Raw genomic sequence first — 19,279 nt, 5'->3', positions numbered from 1 at the left:
GATATCTAGCGAATCCGAGCTGGTAAGTGGCGGCGAGATATAAAGGCCCCACACAGGCAAGATACTCCCTCTCACACCAAAAGATGCATGTGGATGTAAGGCGCGCCACGTGTATCACAAACGTGTACACGTTTCTCCACCTGGCAATCCTTTGGAGACCAACTGAGATCGCGCGGAACTCCAGCCTCTTATGGAATATGGACAAGCATACCTCTGACTGCTTGTCTCATGTTCTCTCTCTCTCTCTCCGGTCTCTGTAGTTTTCAAACGCCATGACTCCCGTCGCCACTGCCGGAGCTCTCTGTCTACCCATCTCTCTCTGTAAATCATTGAAATTTAGCTCCAAGAAGGTACCTTTTGTTTCCTTCATATGATGAATCTATCTGCGTATTTGACAATTTTGCATTAAATTTTGGTTAGGTTTGTTAAACATTTTCATCTTTTTGTTGTTTATTAGATTACTTCGTCGGTAGTTCCTGCTAAAATTTTAAAAACAACTGCTGATTTCTGTCTAAGATTGTGTGCATTTGTGGGTTCAGGGTATTAGAGGAGGGTTTGGGGTGTTTGCTGTAGTTGGAGAGGAAGGTAGGCTGGTGGCGAAGAAAAGTGATTGGGGGACAATATTTGATGTGGAAGATGTCTAAAGTCCCACAATGTCAAGGGAAGTTTTTGGATGTAAATCAAGCCCTTGAAGTGGCTAGATTTGATATACAATACTGCGATTGGCGAGCCCGGCAAGACGTCCTCACTATTATGCATCTCCATGAAAAGGTCTTCACTCATATATGTCTTTTTAATTTCCTAAAACCTTCAATACCATTTGATACATCTGAAACTGAATCCGATTTTTTTTAAGAACTTATTAACTATTAAAAATTTTTGCACTGAAAATGTTGTTTTAGGTTGTTGAAGTTCTAAATCCCCTTGCTCGAGAGTACAAGTCGATTGGGACCTTGAAGAAGGAGCTTGCAGGGTTACAAGAAGAACTAGCACAAGCTCATACACAGGTATGAAAGTAGGCTAATATGATGACACGGAATACAAATAAATATGCTTTCCATTAAATCAACTGTCTTGCAACAATTACATATTGAAATCCGTGGAGTGCCAATGCATTACATAGGGCCTTTCTGACGTGTACACATCAATGATACTTTACCGCCCCTTCCTAAATTTGACAAGTCTGACCACTAGATGATCACTCTCGATTCTGATCTAAAATAGGATTTGCATCTGACCCAGGTTCATATATCTGAAGCAAGAGTGGAAACTGCTTTAGATAAACTAGCTTACATGGAAGAATTGGTTAACGATAGGCTTTTACCAGACAGGATCACAGCAGAAGCCGACCTACCATCTCCTTCTCCCAGCATGTCATCAACATCTTTAGAGGCTGTGAATAAAAAGCTTCCTCGGAAAAGCCTCAATGTTTCAGGTCCTGTTCAACCTTACCATCCCCGCTTAAAGAATTTTTGGTACCCATTGGCTTTCTCTGCTGATCTGAAGGATGATACAATGGTAAGATAGTATTCCTATAAAATATTTTGAATTTGGTCTTTGTTTCTATTTGTTTTCTAAGAAACTACTGTAGAAATCACATCATCTGATGCCACAACAGATTACTTGAAAATATTGGAAACGGATTGTATTTTTAAAATCTGAGTACCCTTTTCCTTTTCTACATAACAAACAAGAGGATTTATATTTATCTTTCTGGGGCTGTGGAGGGGGGGGGGGGGGGTGGAAGGATTTGATATTTCGGAAGAGTACTCATCCACCCATGGTGCATCCTTGACTTTTGAGACCATTTGGCTCCTAGATTTCTTCTTCCGAGTGCTTTACTGTTTTCTGTTTCAGATTCCAATTGGGTGCTTTGAGGAACCGTGGGTTGTCTTTCGTGGAAAAGATGGGAAGCCTGGATGTGTTCAGAACACCTGTGCGCATAGAGCTTGTCCTCTTCATCTTGGTTCTGTAAATGAAGGCCGTATCCAGTGTCCATACCATGGTCAGTGAGGAAACCAAATAATTAATTTGAAGATTATGTATTTTGCTTTTTTATAACTCATAACTATTTGGCAATGAGGCATACAATGCTGCAAATACACATTATATTTCTGTTCATCATCATCATCATCCGAGCCCTTATCCCAAAATTTTGCGGTTGGCTACACGAGCCTATGAGAACACATTATATTTCTGTTACAGACTAAATTTGGAAAACTCATGACTTAAGATACGAAATTTTGTGCCAAATAAACTTTAGGGTGGGAATACTCAACAGATGGAAAATGCGAAAAGATGCCATCCACTCGATTAGTTAATGTGAAGATCAAATCATTGCCATGTTTTGAGAAAGACGGATTAATCTGGATTTGGCCTGGCAATGACCCTCTTGCAGCCACTCTTCCTTCTTTACAACCTCCTTTGGGATTCTGTGTTCATGCTGAGGTATGCTGTAGATACATCAAGATCTTTTCTTCTTTATGGATGCAAGAAGGATGAAATCTATGCTTAAATGAGTTTGCATGTGAAATTTATTATCTAATGCTCTTGCGTGTTGCAGATTGTCATAGAACTTCCAGTGGAGCATGGACTACTTCTGGATAACCTGTTAGATCTTGCACACGCCCCTTTTACTCACACTTCCACGTTTGCCAAGGGTTGGGCTGTTCCCAGGTTTGCTCTACAACTTCTCATAGTCAATATGGTAATTAATGGTGAAATTTTGAAAGAATTGAGAAGTTGGAAGAGAGGGTTTTGTCTTTGTTTCTGGAAAGAAAAAAAGAACAAAATAGAATTATGGACATCTGGACTTATCATGGACCAAATAAACCTTTAGGCTAAAGCTTTTAAGTTTCAGAGAACATTAGTTAGACAATAGTTGGAACCAACATTTAACCAAAAGAAAAAAAACAGAAGTTTTTTTTGAATAAGCTGCGTGTTTGGTGGTTATGCTCTTTATATCTTAGATGTTTCAGATCCAATTCTTCACTCCATTTCCGGCACCTACCTTGTTCTCATTGTTTCGACAAGATTATCTTTTTTTTTCTTTATCTTGTGTGTGTGTCCACAAGATTATCTGTATTACTTTTCCATGGATTTCAAGCTGTTAATCTGTAGTCAATATTTTCTATCTGTGTATCCAAATTTTCTATCTGTGTAACCAAGCAGTATGTTAGTGTTAGAATGAAGTGAGCAATATTAATGGCAAATTTTTAACAAGAGCAAGTGAAGAACTTTATCCAGTATTTGCTGATTGCTTTGATTATGATCTGAACTTGCAGTTTGGTGAAATTTTTGACGCCTGCCTCTGGCCTCCAAGGATACTGGGACCCTTATCCAATAGATATGGAATTTCAACCACCGTGTATGGTGTTATCAACCATCGGAATCTCAAAGCCTGGAAAACTAGAGGGGCAGAATGCACAGCAGTGTTCAACCCATCTTCACCAACTTCACGTATGCCTACCTTCATCAAGACAGAAAACAAGATTATTGTATAGGATGTCCCTGGATTTTGCTCCAATGCTGAAACACGTTCCATTCATGCGGTACCTCTGGAGGCATTTTACTGAACAGGTACATTATTTATTCTGAAACAAAAATCAGATTTCCTTCCTAGTAGTCAGTGCTCAACGTCCTACGGGATTATCTGTAGAGTGTGACATTGCATCCTCACTTGAGAAACTTTCACATACAGTCTAGCTGTTCAAAATTTCCAAATAATAACCTAGTTACAGGAGAATCTATCTTGTTGTGGTGGTAAACATTCACTACTGGAGCGGGGACATTGACAAATCGGCAATACCTTAGACCTTGCATTTGAAGTAAGCCCGACTATTCTTTACTTGGTTGAAAGATACAATATCAATTTAGTTAATTTAAACTCAGTTTTTGCCAAGTTGTTCTGTGTTTGTGAGTAAATGATGATATCTTAGCTTCTCTTTTGTTTCCGCCCGACATTAATTGGGATACGAACCAATGCAGGTCTTCAATGAGGATCTAAGACTTGTACTCGGGAAGCAAGAACGGATGATCAATGGAGCAAATGTATGGAACCGGCCAGTAGTCTATGATAAACTAGGAGTAAGATACAGGTTATGGAGAGATGCCGTTGAGCAAGGAGAAAAGCAACTGCCCTTCAGCAAATACATACATAATTGGATTACTTGAACTTCTTTAATGCCTTGACAAAATGAGCTTCCCTCTTCAAATGAAGGTATGGATTACTTGCAGACCACCAGCTGATGATTGTTATGCGGCGGCATTGGCCAAGGGTACACATTCCTCTTAGTCTCGACTCTAGGTATATTTTTTTCCCCAATCTTTTTTTGAGCCTGCAATCCGAACTGAGGACGGGTTTTTGGATTCCCAATAAGACTGACTGGAAACTGTTAATTGATCCGAGGCAAGAGAGGATGTAAACTCCAGCTAGAAGCCCCTGTAAGATAGAAACTCCACACTAATCTTATTTCCTGTTGTGTACGGTTATTTTTTTATTATTTTTTTTGGCATGATTTTCTTCTTTGAGAATTGGTCCATGTAATGAAGCACTGGATGTCCCAATTGTTATATCACACGAACATTCTGAACAATGAATAAAAAGTTAGATCTTCTAACCACTGTAGACAAGAAGTTTGTTGATAGAAATATTTACACTTCTCCACTGCAGCCTCAATATGCCATGTGGTGTTCAAGATTGAAGCTTTGTCGATTTCCATATCAAAGAAGCTGAATTTAAGCTTGTCCAGGCAGCCCAAACCAGGAAATGAAAATGAAGATGGCACACTAATCACAACATCATATACCATCACAAACTTACAGTAGTTACTCTACTTACTTTTCACAGCTAAAACCTCCTTATCCACAAATCACAAGATGAAGACCCACCGTGGCATGCCCATACAATTACTATATTACACCGAAAACCCTACAGACATACACCAACTACCTAAATTGCAATCGAGATATTTCTCGATTTAAACTATACCGGTTTCCACACTGTAAGTACCTCTTGAAACATCTCTAACATCAGTTCCCTGTCCGCCTGCTTGAAAAAGTTACTAATTTCCTCTTTAACGTCGTATATCTTGCCAAAATCAAACAAGTACATCAAGCATCCTTTCTTCAGCTTGTTCAACTGGTAAAGCCAGGCCTCCTGCAGCCTCTCAAGAACGTTTCCTGAGGTGATGTCTTCCAAGAGGCTTTCCTCGCAAGCATCTTTTAAGTCCACGATATCATATTTGTTTGCCGCCCCAAGAAGTGCCAGCCGATGCATCCAGAAATCCTCTTGTTTAATAGTTCCATATAAGTAACTAAGAAGTGCCATGCATGATTCAAGTGACATATCTTCTATATAGATAGTGGACGACTCCTTTTCCATCAGATTGTGACGAAACATGCTCTGGAATACAGGGGAACTCGCAGAGAGAATTGCCTTGTGAGCTTTTATAGTGCCAGCTGCAGTATTGATGGTAACATCAGCATGGATGCCCTCATTCAGCATGCGGGAGAGGCATCGAAGAGTGCTTTGGGTTGAAACAGATTGCATCATTCCATCACTGGGCCATATGGAAATAGCCTCTGCACCCTAAAATGTGGTAGCAAAATATGTAAGTTAGCTCAAAAGTCTGTTTTTAATTTCTTACCACAGTTCTGTTCTGATATTAGATGAATATGTTCTAATTCAAGTTAGCCAGCTGAAACAACATTTTTGTTTTTTTTAGCAGTATTATGTGATACTCAAAATTAAGCTAAAGGTCATCAATTTGCATTCATTAATTTAGAAGAAAAAAAACAGAAGTAAAATAGAGATGACGTAATTATACAGGGAATATCTAATGAAGCTCACATTTAGAGGGTAGATCTTCAGGTCAAGAAACTCAACATCAATGATGAAGCGACCATGGAATGTAGAGTCAACAGGGAAAACGAAGTCTTCACAAGTTCGTAGCAATCTCTCATTAACTGCATAATGAAGATAAAAACAAAATAAAATATAAAAATCTTTCCATCTGTGAAACTGTATGCCCTCTATCATAGGACCTAGTTGATAGAATATTCTCTAGTTGCTACAAGTTGTTATAATTAAAAAAAAAGGGCATATAAGGGTGCTGCTGAATTCTTCTTCTGTATGCTCAATGTTTTGCGGTTTGCCCATGGAACACGAATTTCTTAACAAAAACAGAATTCCCAGAGATTAATCTAGTCGAGGATTGAAAAAGAAAAAAAGAAAAAAAAGTATTTACTAACCATATCCAAGCAAAGATAATATATATAAAACCAAAAAGAATTGAAACAAAACAGAACAGAGAACGGTTAAGGAACGGCTCATGCCTACTCTGTAAAGTTTGATCATTGGTTAATAAAACCAAAGTCGAACCATAAAAAACATAGAACCTCATCAAATTTTGAATAACAAAAGATCAATACATCCCTGATCCCACCCTCCGTATACTCTTTGAAATCATCTCAATGGCAATTAACTGTGATGTCTTGGGATTAATATCATCCCACCTTCCGTATACTCTTTAACTTTCAACTTCCAAGTTTAGTTCTCAAACATCATGCTGATTAATTAAATCGTGTTCAATTGTTTTTTACTTTTGTATAATATAATACTTTACAGTGTTCCAAAAATATAGGAATGCTTGCACAAGAACAAAACAGTTTGAAAGAGAGTAATCTGACAAAGAAAAAATAAGAAATTTCTCTCAACTCTATGGATTTTGTAAAAATATAACAACACAAGAAGAACTATCAAGCAAGAATTCCAACAAAAACTAGGACATTTAAATTACGAGAATATGATCATCTAAGTACATACTTGCAGTCACAGTATGAAAATAGAGAAATTAGATTCAAACTTGGAGAGATAAAGGGTCTGCGATTAGCTCCAGCATTCGAGACTCGAAGCACAAATTTAGCAATCGGAGGCTGCTCTTTGGCCGTCCGAGATGGCTCTGGAAATAGACGAACATAGAGATACCGATTCTTCTCCACCGATAAGTGCCTGACCGAAATCAAGCATCATGATCATCATAAACATATCAGAAACTCAATAATCTGCATCAATCCATCCATTCCATACATACCCAGCATTAAAAAATTAAAATTAAAATCAACAGAAAGCATACCAATTCCAGATTCCGACCTTGAACGGATCGGATTTCTTGTAAGAGCAAGGGCCGAAGTTCTCGATCCTCCATTGAGCGAGTCGCGAGATGGTCTCCACCTTCGAATCCCCCATGTCTGTTTCGACCACTCTAAGGATCATTACTTCATTCAGTGAAGGAGAAGTAAAAGACGCTACCTCCTTTTTTTCGCTTTTATTTTTTCTTTCTATAACGTCCACGTAACACTTGCACCATCTCCAAGATTTTGGACAAAAAGTCGATAAAGCTACTTTTTTAAACCTTTATAATTTCATATTATTCACTTAAGCCCTTAGAACTTTTTTTCCCCCTTAATATAGAAGGGAGTGAGGACTCTAAACTCGAGAATTCTATGAGATACGATGTACTTAAGTGTCATCTGAGTTATTCGTGGTTCTCTTAAATCTCTAAGTCCTTGTGGATCGTTTTTTTGTGTATTTAATTTCATAAAATAAGGTCAACTTCATTTAGTAATGTTTGGTAACCTTATGACTACATATAGCACTATAATAGTAAAAATACGAACCGACATTAATTAGAAAATGTTAATTTGAATGTGACTCACCAGTAGATATTAAAAAATACTAGAAGTTAAATAAGCTCATTGTCATTGGAGTAATTTAATCAAATTTAGACTAATTTCATAGTGTGCTTTAATCTTGTCTTACATAGAGGATATGAACCAAAAGGACAAAATTGGAATGGGGTAGCCGTTGAAATAACACAAACTCATAGGGTACATAAGATCAACACATGCTAATCACTTGGATAATAGGTTAATGGTGAATCTCACGGGGCCTTAAATAAATTATTTCTCAATAGAAAAAATTTAATAATATAAATTTTCAATGCTTAAAAAAAATGATATTGTTTTTGGTCTGATGGTGGTTGGTGGCAAGTTGATTCAGAGTCAAAAGCGAAACTATGGATGTAAAATTATGCACGACTTATATATCAACAACGAAGAGGTTGTGATATTGATAGCAAACCTCTCACATCCTGCATGAACAAGGGGATGACGACCCATTGACACTCTGATGCTTGAATCAATATCTTTCTCAAGAGTCATTCAAGAATCAAATGTTTCAATTGTCCGTGCATACCTGGGACGAAACATTTCTTTTATAGTGGTTGTGGCATAGGCGAACTCCCCGTTATATATATGAGATCTCATAGTCGTTAGAACTGTTGGGATTATACGAAGATTTTTCGTCGTTTTCTTTGGTTTGACTTCAACTTAAAGTCCATTTTTCATGAAGGTTTTTTTTTTCCATCCCACCTATCATGCTGACTAGGCATGATAGTTTTTTTCATCCATGGATATTGCCGGCATTTACTAGTATTTTTTCAATTTTTCTAGTATGCCGATTTTATCTTCTACTTAAATTGGAATCGGAATCTTGAACTCAATTTTTTTGTTAGGATTCCTCTTCTTCTTATGTTGTCTGGCCTGGCTGCCACGTCAGTTTGTGAGTCCAAACGATGACGTGTCAAAGACCTCGTGAATAGTGATTAGCGAAGCAAAGAGCATTTGGCCGGACGAATTTTGGGGCAAAAGAGGACCAGAGAGTAGAATACAGATAGATATGGCAGCAGCAGCAACGACTCCGTCTCCGATGATCCTGTGGAACGAGAGCAAGCGCAGATTTGAGACGGAAGACAAAGAAGCCTACATAGAGTACGTGCTTAGAGACGGTGGCAATGTAATGGACATTGTCCACACCTATGTCCCCTCCTCAAAGAGGGGATTGGGTTTGGCTTCTCTGCTCTGCGTTGCAGCCTTCAATCACGCCAAGCACCACTCTCTGTCTGTCATCCCCACTTGCTCTTATGTCTCTGTAAGAACCCTAAATTTGGTGCCTTTTTGCCTTTCCCATTCCGATCTGTGTTTCTGCTGCCATTGATCGAATTTTGTGCGTGCTATTGGATTGTTAGTCCTTTTTTTCTGGGCACCTTTTTGTTTGTTTCCCTGCAATTGAAGTTGTGGCGATTGGTTTGTATAATTGGGTTTTATTGTTTTGCGTGTGTTTTGGTTTATGGGTTGATTGTTTATCGTACATGTGAATAAGGGTTGGAACTCAAATCAACCCAGAATGAAAAGATTATGACAATCTTTGTTACTGAATAGAAACAAAAGTAGGTATTTCGTTATGCTGCATAGGGTTCGAATTCTCTTTCTATCATTCTCTATCCCCCTTAAAAGACATATCTTTGTACGAAGCAAGTTATTGTAATGAGTAAAAATGAAACCTAAGGTTCAAGTTGTTCTCCATTGTTGTATCCATTTTTCAAATGTTGCTATTGGGCCATTCTTACACATAACATCGAAAGCTTAGCAATACAGTAGATCGCAGAAGAAATAACACTCGATCATGGGAAGAAATTGTTGCTTTCTGCATGATGTCAGTCTCTTGAGATCCATCTCTCATTCAACAATGATTTTGAATAGAGATTGATTAATTAAAAGGTAGACGACGACCATTTTGGAGAATCTGAATTGGTGGCAAGTGTTGGTATTATGATTTCTATTTTCTAACCTTACATGTGTGCAAAGGTTCTTCATTGTATAGACTTTGAATTTGCTTCTTTTTTTTATGCAGTGTTGTTATTCCTGGTTTAAAATAGTCAGTGCGAGAAAAAGCTGTGTTGTTCCTTTTTGTAATTGATTTAATTCAAGAGTATCCCCTTGTCGATCATAGGAAGATTTGACTGAATTTTAAGTCGGGTTGGCAAAAAGCTTGGAGCTCATTTTACTAGAAATCTTATTTAAGAAACATAAACACGATCTAGCTAAATTTTATTTCTTTTTATTTCATAAGCTAAATATGGGAAACTCAGCGCCAAATTTTATTTCTTCTTATTCTGATGAAGAAACTTGTTTACAAACTCAGCTCCACGCGGATCAGATTCCCCTCCGCATTAGCTTGACATATTCCTCTTTGATACTCCGATGAACTTGCTTGTTTTTACATGATGCTTCTTGCAATCATTGAATAGCAATTATCATGGAGAAAGATTGCTTTTCAATTGTTCTCTTGTGGCATGCATAACATATTTCTGCAAAAGCAAAAAGTCTTGCAGAAGTAAGCTTTTACAAGCCATTATTACTTTGATCTAAATTCATCCGTTCTTTCCCATTGCAGGACACATTTCTTCCGCGTAACCCTTCTTGGCATCCTCTCGTGTACTCGGGGAGATCTCAAATTTAGCTTCTGAGCAACCTCGGCTCGTAGAACATGCATACATCTAAATAATTGTCATGCTTAAACTCTGGTTATGCTGATATTATCAGCTTGTGTGCTTTGTGCTTTATCTGTGGATTGCAACATTCAGTTGATTATCTAATGCCTACTTATATTGAGAATGAAAGAGGTGTTTGCTGGTACTATGCAACCCATTATTGATTATTGTACCTGATGGATGGTAGATCCAGGCTAAGGAGTAAGGACAACACCATCTTCTAGCTAGAACAAGGCAGAATGAACAAATATATGAATTCCAAGACATAAATATATAGCTGTTTGAACTGAAACCTGGTCACTGAACATTGAACACATCATTGAAGCATATTACAACTGTTCACAAACACACAAACCAATCCATACATACCGTTCTTAAAGATAACGGTGGACTGGAAACCATAGTGAAGAACAGCAAAGGAAAACAAAGCCATGAAATTTCTCGACAGCATAGCCATCATGGGTTTGAATTTTTACTCAAATGGGCTTGACTTGAGCATAACGGTAGATTTTTTATTTGAAACAAAATAAAAATTATTGACTAGTGAATGTAAACCTTATCCGTCCTCTCCTTTGAAAGGAAGGAAAGAGGATTTTTTTTTTTTTTTTGAAAGGAAGTTGTTTTGGCAGATTTGCTGCCTCTCGTTTCTTAAGGAAGAAGGACCATTATTTCTATAAATATAAGTAGTTTCAATCAATGAGCAACCAAAAAGTAACAAGAACAATGAATATATGAAAGTACTGTCAGGGTGAGCCACACATTACAAGTTTCAGACAAAAAAGGATTTACAAACGTGTATGTTGCAATGACTTCCTTTTGGTAATTGATGTGATTACACCTTAATTTTTTTTTTCCTTAATTTCCTACCATGTGAAGATAATGATGTACTTCAAAAGATCATAATCAACTGCCGAGTACAGAAAATCAATTTTTTTATTTTTAAAAAAGACTATAAATGTGTAGTTGCACGTAACAAATCTAAAGATATTTTTTTTTATGAAAATAAAAGTCAAATTCAATATGAAAAAAAAAATAACAATTTTAAATCATCAGATATAAACTCAAAATATTGAATTTTTTGATAACTGAGAATTTAGTTTTTATTTCAAAAAAAAAAACACCATTATAGTGCATACTTCACATTCATTATTATTTTTCAAAAGAAATTATTTGGATACCAAAATCCTACTACAGCTAGAATTACAGCAGGCCCCAGCCACTGGCACACCAATGTTAATCACAGGTCTTGTTTTGTTTCTGGCCACATTTTATGATGGAAAATAAAGAGAGTGTCGTGTTACCGGTGTTAGATGATAATTAGTCAAGATGGGGAGCACTAATGGTGGTGCTTAATCGCATAAGGTTAATATAAACTACAGTTAAAGTTTATCCAAAGTCATTAAGCACCACTCCTTTATTGATGTGGGAATCACTTCACCAAAAACCATTATTTTTCATGCATTTTTTTCTAGGGGAAATTAGACAAAAGGACATTATGTGACTTATATATTTCAAAAAGAACAAAATGGAAAAATCATTATAAAAAAGTACATCTGTGTTAAGTTGATAAAAATATCCCTATATAAGATCCATCTTATTGTCATGCATTGATTATTCTTCCTCCTTTTTCTCTCTCTCTTCTTCTTCTTTCACGTCGACCATCGAAAATTGGCCGCCCGATCATCATTTTCGACTAACGAACTACCGAAATGAAACTCTTGATCAGCCCGATCAAAACCTAGTCATCACCGACCATCGTTTATCACTTAATTTGTCAAAAAAACTTTTTGAAATCACGACCATTGTTTGGAAAAGAGCTAGATCCGACCAATACGACCAACTCCGGTGACCATCAACACCATCAATCAACTCCGTAGATCAAGGTGTATCTCCTTTGAGGTTTTATTGCCTTTTCGAACTATTTTTTTCATCTGAAATCGGATCTGAATATGGAGATATTATATCTGTTTCGTATATGATATTGTTATGTCAATATTATATATATTTTGTATCTATCAATATTCTTTTGAAGCTTTTGGTGACAGAGACGAAGATTCCGACGGAGGTTAGAAATGAATCGAGGCTCGTGTCATGTCTGAGGATGAAGATGAGGATATTTTAGATAATAAAATAATATATTTTAATTTTTTATCCTTTATAGAATAGTATTTTAAATTTATGAATTTTATGGAATAAAACTTTTAAGAATATACTCGTTAAAATAACACTTTTAAAAGATCAACTTATCATCCTTTTTTTTTTTCTAGGTCTTGTCCAAAAGACGAAAGTCCTTTGTTGTAGTGCTACACTAATTATAAGGGCAGTTGCAATGGTTTAGAGGAAAATGTCCCCAACAAAATTACTCTAGGTCCCACCTCTATTACACAAAAAGTCAAGTCAAACACATATTCTAATACAGCTACATCAGCAAAAGATAAATTTCTATACACTTTCTCTTCTCACATACTTTCTCTTTCCACCCAACCCAACAACATTTCATTCCTCCATATTATCCACAACAAAACTACACCAAAACACCAAATATCAATACATCCACATCAACAAAACACTTCTCCCAATACAACCACATAAGCAAAACACGTTTTACAATACAGTCACATCAGCAAAAGACAACATATTTGTTGGCCCAATAATTATATACCATTGCAAGTGCCCTCACATAGGTGTGCGTGTAGTAGCTAGCTTTAACATAACACGTTTTTTTAATGGAAAAATGTTGATAATGGAGGATTTATCTCATTAGTTAATATTCTTCGATTGGATATATATAAATATTATTATAAGTTGTTTTTTTTTTCTTTCATAAGCATCATATAAGCATATATACACAAATATGTTATTTTCAAGCATACCAAGATTTTGCATCATAACCAATGAGATGTGACTTGATTGACAATCGATTGAGTTAGGTATATATGTATTCAATGTTCGATTTCAACAAGAAACATATTTCTCAACAGTAATTTTTTTTTTAAAAAAAAATTGCATCATATGGTGGTATATTCCTCCCTTAACGAATCAGAACCGTCCAATTTGGGGTACAAGGAAGATGTAGTTATTTGGTATAAAGACACATAAAAATGAAGTTAGAAAGTGAAAAATATGGAATGGAAGGGAATAGGCATATGCATGTTTTAAATGGATGAACAGTCGGCATTTGACATTTCTAAGGCAGCTGGTTTTTTCGTTCAGACATGTCAATCTCAAAGTGTTTAAAGCAATTTGCAGTTATTATAGCAGAAAAAGGACACATGCCTTGCTTGACTTGTAGTTGTAGGGTCATTGCAACTATTATCATATACCAAACCAGAGGAAAAAAAAAACACAGCTTTATTTTGTATCGGAAATTACATGTAAGTGGACTTGAAACAACTTTCGAACGAATATGACTTTTTTTTTAATCAATAACGACATTATATAATTTCTCATTTGAATAATTGATATGGATCTAAACTTTAGTAGTTAATCCCGCACATATAAAAAATTTTCACCTGATAATGAAGTTATAAATTGGGTTAAAACTCAACTCGCGTCCAGAAAGATGACGACATGACCCAACTTGTCCATTGTGTTATAACATCTCATATTAAAAAAAAATAAAAAGTAGCTCTATTTGAGTTTACTCATTGTACCTCGTTTTCAAACACCAAATTCATTTGCTATTGGTTGATCAAATAAGTGGTGCTCATGACTTTGGCATAACCCGTCAACCACTCTGTTTTTTTTTTTTTTTTTTGCAATTTTTTTTAACTAAACGTTATTGTTCTTAAGGGCATTTGTACTTAACCCATTTCAAATTTGATGACTTACATACAAATTCAAGTTTGTATGAGTATTAGACATGTGATGGAGATAAATCCTTCATCCCTTATCTTGCTCTGCGTGCCGTAATTGCAACGAAAGTTGTCCAAGATTTTCAAATTCTTCATTGCCTAATTACCTCACTTTTTCAATTTCAAACACGTGATGGCTGAGAAGGAGAGAATTAAAGAAACAAAAAAAAATCCGATCCCCATAAATCTCTAGTGCTTTCCTACCCATATTTCTTGATTACTTTACTCTATTTTAGCAATATTTTTTACCTTAATTTATGTTAGAAACTAAAGATAATATTGTTGTATTTGTATTAATCAAATCTCTTGTGATTAAGAAATTGTTAATTCATTCGTTACTACATGAGTTATTGATGTTCGCAGAAAATTCTCCTATGCACACTTAGATTGCAAACTTAAAATGTGCACAATTTTTTAAGGGTGTAGATGAGTGAAATAACAAGTGAGGTAATTATTTTAGGTCTCACATGTTCCAAATTGATAATAAGTACGTATAATACAATTCCTAATTGGAATGACTTTTCATATGCGCAATCAATTATAGACGCTTGTTTTTCAAACATATCATATATATGACTTGTGTGCGCAATAAGAGAGAAAATAATGATGATTGAGGTCAATCGTCTTGAAAGTTTGTTGACTTTATTAATTGATTATCATTAATTACTTGCTTGTTATAATTCATGTGATTGCTTACCTTATTGGAAGGTAAGCCTTGCTACTCCAAACTTATGATTATGAGTTTATGACATCCTACATATCTTCCTTAATATATAGTGAAACCTCTCCATATAATAATATTCATACCTAATCAATTTTATTACCATGGAGAAATTATTACTTAATAGATAGAACTAAAAAATATAATTTATTAATTATAAAAATATTTTAAAAAATCGCCGTCATACCCCATTATAGAGGGGTGCCCGGGGTCTGCTGTAAAATTTTTACAGCAGCCCACACTGTAGTTTCAACCAACGGCCAGATGTAAACTAATTCAATCTGATGGCTGACATTTTAAAACCCAAAACTATCTTATTTTATTTTCTCTCACTAAACCCACACAGAGAGAGACGCTTTTCTTTCACAGATGAAGCTCTCATTGCAAAGCCTCTCAAACCCAGAAGAAATATATCAAGTTAATTGAAGACATGATGTATAGGGAGACAAAGAGATCTCCTTCTATTGGTGCACAACCTTAGATTGCAAATCTCCATTTTTGAGCACTCGAAAAACATAATTCTCAAACCAAAAACCAGAGATGATTTCCCAAATCGTTTAGGAAGTTCCAACAAATTATTGTTGAAGAAAATAAAAGAGAGAATGAGAGGTCTGGTTTAGTTTCCTTATCGATTTCTTGTCTCCACTCACTTGCAGATCTTCGTTTTTTGAGTGCCCAAGGAATATGATTTTGAGACCAAAAAGAGTTTGATTTCGCGATTACCTTGGATTACATGTCTCTCGTCTTCCCTTCATTTCTCTGTTAGTATCTCTTAGTTGCAATTCAATTTGATGAATGAAAGAAAGAATTTAAGAGAGAGAAAAAAAAATCAGAGAGTCAAACCGGAGAGAGATGTTTCATTTAATATTTCTAGGCTCTTGAAATCCTAGCCATTTGATTTAATCAGATCAAATCCATCCGTCCAATACAATTACAATGTGGTCTGCTGTAAAAATTTTACAGCAGACCCCGGGCACCCATTATAGAGAACTGCTCCCCGTAAGTGGTGGGTGGGTCCCAAGTAAGAAGCGATTCGATTCCTTGATCATCGTCGATTATATTACTTCCCAACGTGCCCGATTTTCCTTCCATCCCTTTAATTCCCCCACGTGCTCTAATTCCCCCAATAAATATTATTTTCTTCTTCTTTTTTTTCCTCCTCCTCCAACTCTTCTCTCTCTCTCCACAAAGAATATATGAAGTCTCACGCTCTCTTCCAACACCTCCTCCTGATCACAATACCCTTAACGTTTCTGAATTTTACAATATTGCCCTCAACATGCTCTCCTTCGACTGACGGTGACTTGTCTTTCTTCGATGTCAATTCTGCAAATCCAAACTCTGCCGTGAATTCGAAGCAACACAGGAATGGGACCTCAAAGGCTCCGGTGGTTGAGAAGGTTTTGTGGAGCCGGGCTTGGTCGGAGGAGGTGTTGGGCCTGGCCAGACGGCCCAAGACGGCGGATTGGGTGAAGGGAATTAGGAGGATAATTCACCAGAATCCGGAACTTGCTTTTGAAGAAATGGAGACCAGTCGGTTGGTACGACATGAGCTGGACCGGTTGGGGATCAGTTATAAGTATCCGTTGGCCAAAACGGGTATTCGGGCCTGGATCGGGACTGGTGGGCCTCCGTTTGTGGCCCTCCGGGCTGACATGGATGCACTCCCAATACAGGTTTCATTCAGTCACATGCATACATACATACATATATACATACATGTGATTTTGTGACAAAAGCTGAAATTGCTTTTTGTGTTTTGGTTTTTAAGGTCAAAGTTTATGACAACTTTGACTACAATTGCATGTGAAAACTTTGTTGATCACTAGCCATTAGGATTTTTTAGGCTACTAAGATAAAAAGATAATTTTTAACACGTGTAGGGATGTTAATACAACAAATCTCAGGTGATTAATTTGATCTAATATGTAACTAGAGAGTACGAATGTGTCATCTACATGAATCTGATATGGAAGTGACGTAGCTGAGTTTTCGAGATGCAAAATTATTAAAGACTGTTTAAATTGAATTGAATTAAAATGTGATGTGTGTTGTGTAGGAAGCAGTAGAATGGGAGTACAAAAGCAAAGTAGCAGGAAAAATGCATGCATGTGGACACGACGCACACGTTGCGATGCTTATGGGTGCTGCCAACATCTTGAAATCTCGCGAACACCTCTTGAAGGTATGTATACCAGTTAAACCCATATATATTTGCATCTCCCATTAAATACATGTTTGAGTTTCTTGAATAATAATTTTGCTTTGTCGTCATCTTTGGATAATTATTTTTGTTTCTGATGCCTTATTGCCCTAAGCATAACTAAAATATACTAGAGTAGACAGGTCCAAGGTTCGAGCCCCTAAAGGGCTACTGGAGGCTTACATGGTCGTTAACTTCAGGACCCGTAGGATTAGTCGAGGTGCGCGTAAAGCTGGCCCGGACACCCACGATAATCAAAAAAAAAATATACTAGAGTAGCAACTGCCTTGTTTACCCATAAACATTTATATATATATATATATAGCTAGCATAAAGTGAAGTAATGGCATTGGGGCTATGAGATTCCATGTCATGTAATCGTCAGGCTTGATCGAATTAAAGAATCTTTTACTGTTTTTCTGACTTATTTATTCTCTTGACACAGTATGGGTTGTCATTTAATTGGTTTGTGATGTGTTTGAGAGCATCAAGAAAGAGACAAATGCACAAGAACATGATTTATTTATATAAACGTTTGTCACACCAACTTTGATGTGTAATTGGGACCTAACTAACCAGGGCCCCTTCCCATGTGGAGTGGTTTAGGGGAAACTCTGGCATTTCTTGGAGAATAACACTTCATTTGGAAGATTCTGCTATAATAGGGGATATAATAATAAGTACTACTAAATAGACAGAAAACCTAACCCCTCTTTCAAAAGTTGAGGTTGTCAGAGGCATCACTAATGACAGATAAGATTAGACCAAATCCTACACAGATGAAATGAGGTTTTTATAACTCTTCCACAGAAATGGGTCCTAAAGTCCACAAGAACAAGAAAATCCCATGAAAAATACTCCCAACTAGTTTGACTGAAACTTCCTAGTTGATTTACCGCAATTACAGGGGACTGTAATATTGCTGTTTCAGCCAGCAGAGGAAGCGGGGAACGGAGCGAGAAGAATGATTGAAGATGGAGCTCTGGAGAATGTAGAGGCCATCTTTGCACTACATGTATCCCATGAACGTCGTACAGGCATCATTGGATCAAGGCCTGGTCCTATACTTGCCGGATGCGGGTTCTTCAGGGCAGTTATCAGCCGGGACCGTCCCCGCTGCTTTGAACCCCTGTTGGCTGCCTCCACTGCTGTCATTAGCTTGCAGGGCATTGTTTCCCGCGAAGCCAATCCTTTGGACTCGCAGGTCGTGTCAGTAACATCGTTCAACGGAGGTAATAATCTCGACACAATGCCAGACAGTGTGGTTCTTGCTGGTACCTTAAGGGCTTTCTCCAAGGAAAGCTTCCATCAGCTTATGAAGCGAATTGAAGAGGTGATTGTCGGTCAGGCGAGCGTGTTCAGATGCTCAGCGACTGTCGACTTCTTTGAGACACAGAACAAGATTTATCCACCGACTGTCAACGATGAGCGAATGTACGAGCATGTCAGGAAGGTCGCCATTGATTTGCTAGGTTCGTCGAGTTTCCAGGCCGTGCCTAAGATGATGGGTGCTGAGGACTTCTCCTTTTACTCTCAAGTGATACCTGCAGCTTTCTTCTTCATTGGTATAAGAAATGAGACCTTGGGTTCCATACAGACAGGCCACTCGCCGTATTTTATGATCGACGAAGATGCTCTTCCTATAGGAGCTGCAACTCATGCAACTATTGCAGAAAGATATCTTATTGAGCATGGTTGATTTGGCATCTCGCAATCTGCAGAATTTGATCGCTACGAGGGCGTATAAAAGTTTTAGAGCACAAGAGGAATTTCCTCTTCACCAGTGTACATGCTAGGGTAGATATTGTTCTGATTTACGTAAATTTGAAAAGATCTGGTTCAACAACAGAATGGCTATGCACTTCCCACCATTTCCCTAAACCTGCAACCCAAAACAATTCTCAACTTCAGATGTAAAACGTTTCTGGCTATGGTATTGCTATCTTCGTAAACGAATAAGAATCCCCTAACCATATATTCTTGCATTGCATTGCATTGCATTGCATATATTCTGGCTTATGGTATTGATGATCAAATGAGCTAAGAACAGTTCCCTGATCAATGAACTTACCACCTGGAAGATGACATGCAGTGATAGAGGGAGAAG

General features: G+C 37.0%; 3 protein-coding genes and 1 pseudogene across 3 annotated transcripts; 3 read left to right on the top strand and 1 right to left on the bottom strand.

Annotated features, from left to right (window-relative positions):
* Positions 1-221: 221 nt before the first annotated feature.
* LOC119993540 lies at positions 222-4,619 on the top strand (annotated as a pseudogene).
* A 150-nt stretch (positions 4,620-4,769) lies between these two features.
* Positions 4,770-7,330, bottom strand: LOC119993541 (BTB/POZ domain-containing protein At1g21780). The gene is made up of 4 exons (XM_038840711.1): positions 7,137-7,330; positions 6,867-7,012; positions 5,852-5,967; positions 4,770-5,590 (listed from the first exon to the last, which is right to left on the bottom strand). The coding sequence occupies exons 1-4, from the start codon at positions 7,274-7,276 to the stop codon at positions 4,985-4,987; spliced, it is 1,008 nt and encodes a 335-aa protein (XP_038696639.1). The 5' UTR covers positions 7,277-7,330; the 3' UTR covers positions 4,770-4,984.
* Positions 7,331-8,668: 1,338 nt separating this feature from the next.
* Positions 8,669-10,539, top strand: LOC119993606 (acetyltransferase At1g77540-like). Its single transcript, XM_038840801.1, has 2 exons — positions 8,669-8,992; positions 10,298-10,539. Exons 1-2 carry the CDS (start codon positions 8,741-8,743, stop codon positions 10,361-10,363), a joined length of 318 nt encoding a protein of 105 aa, XP_038696729.1. The 5' UTR covers positions 8,669-8,740; the 3' UTR covers positions 10,364-10,539.
* Positions 10,540-16,116: 5,577 nt separating this feature from the next.
* On the top strand, positions 16,117-19,157 carry LOC119993118 (IAA-amino acid hydrolase ILR1-like 6). The gene is made up of 3 exons (XM_038840057.1): positions 16,117-16,645; positions 17,029-17,154; positions 18,080-19,157. The coding sequence occupies exons 1-3, from the start codon at positions 16,166-16,168 to the stop codon at positions 18,869-18,871; spliced, it is 1,398 nt and encodes a 465-aa protein (XP_038695985.1). The 5' UTR covers positions 16,117-16,165; the 3' UTR covers positions 18,872-19,157.
* The last annotated feature ends 122 nt before the right edge of the window (positions 19,158-19,279 follow it).

This window comes from Tripterygium wilfordii, chromosome 23 (assembly GCF_013401445.1).
Source record: "Tripterygium wilfordii isolate XIE 37 chromosome 23, ASM1340144v1, whole genome shotgun sequence".
Taxonomy (NCBI): domain Eukaryota; kingdom Viridiplantae; phylum Streptophyta; class Magnoliopsida; order Celastrales; family Celastraceae; genus Tripterygium; species Tripterygium wilfordii.
This window is presented reverse-complemented; position numbering and strand designations above follow the sequence as displayed.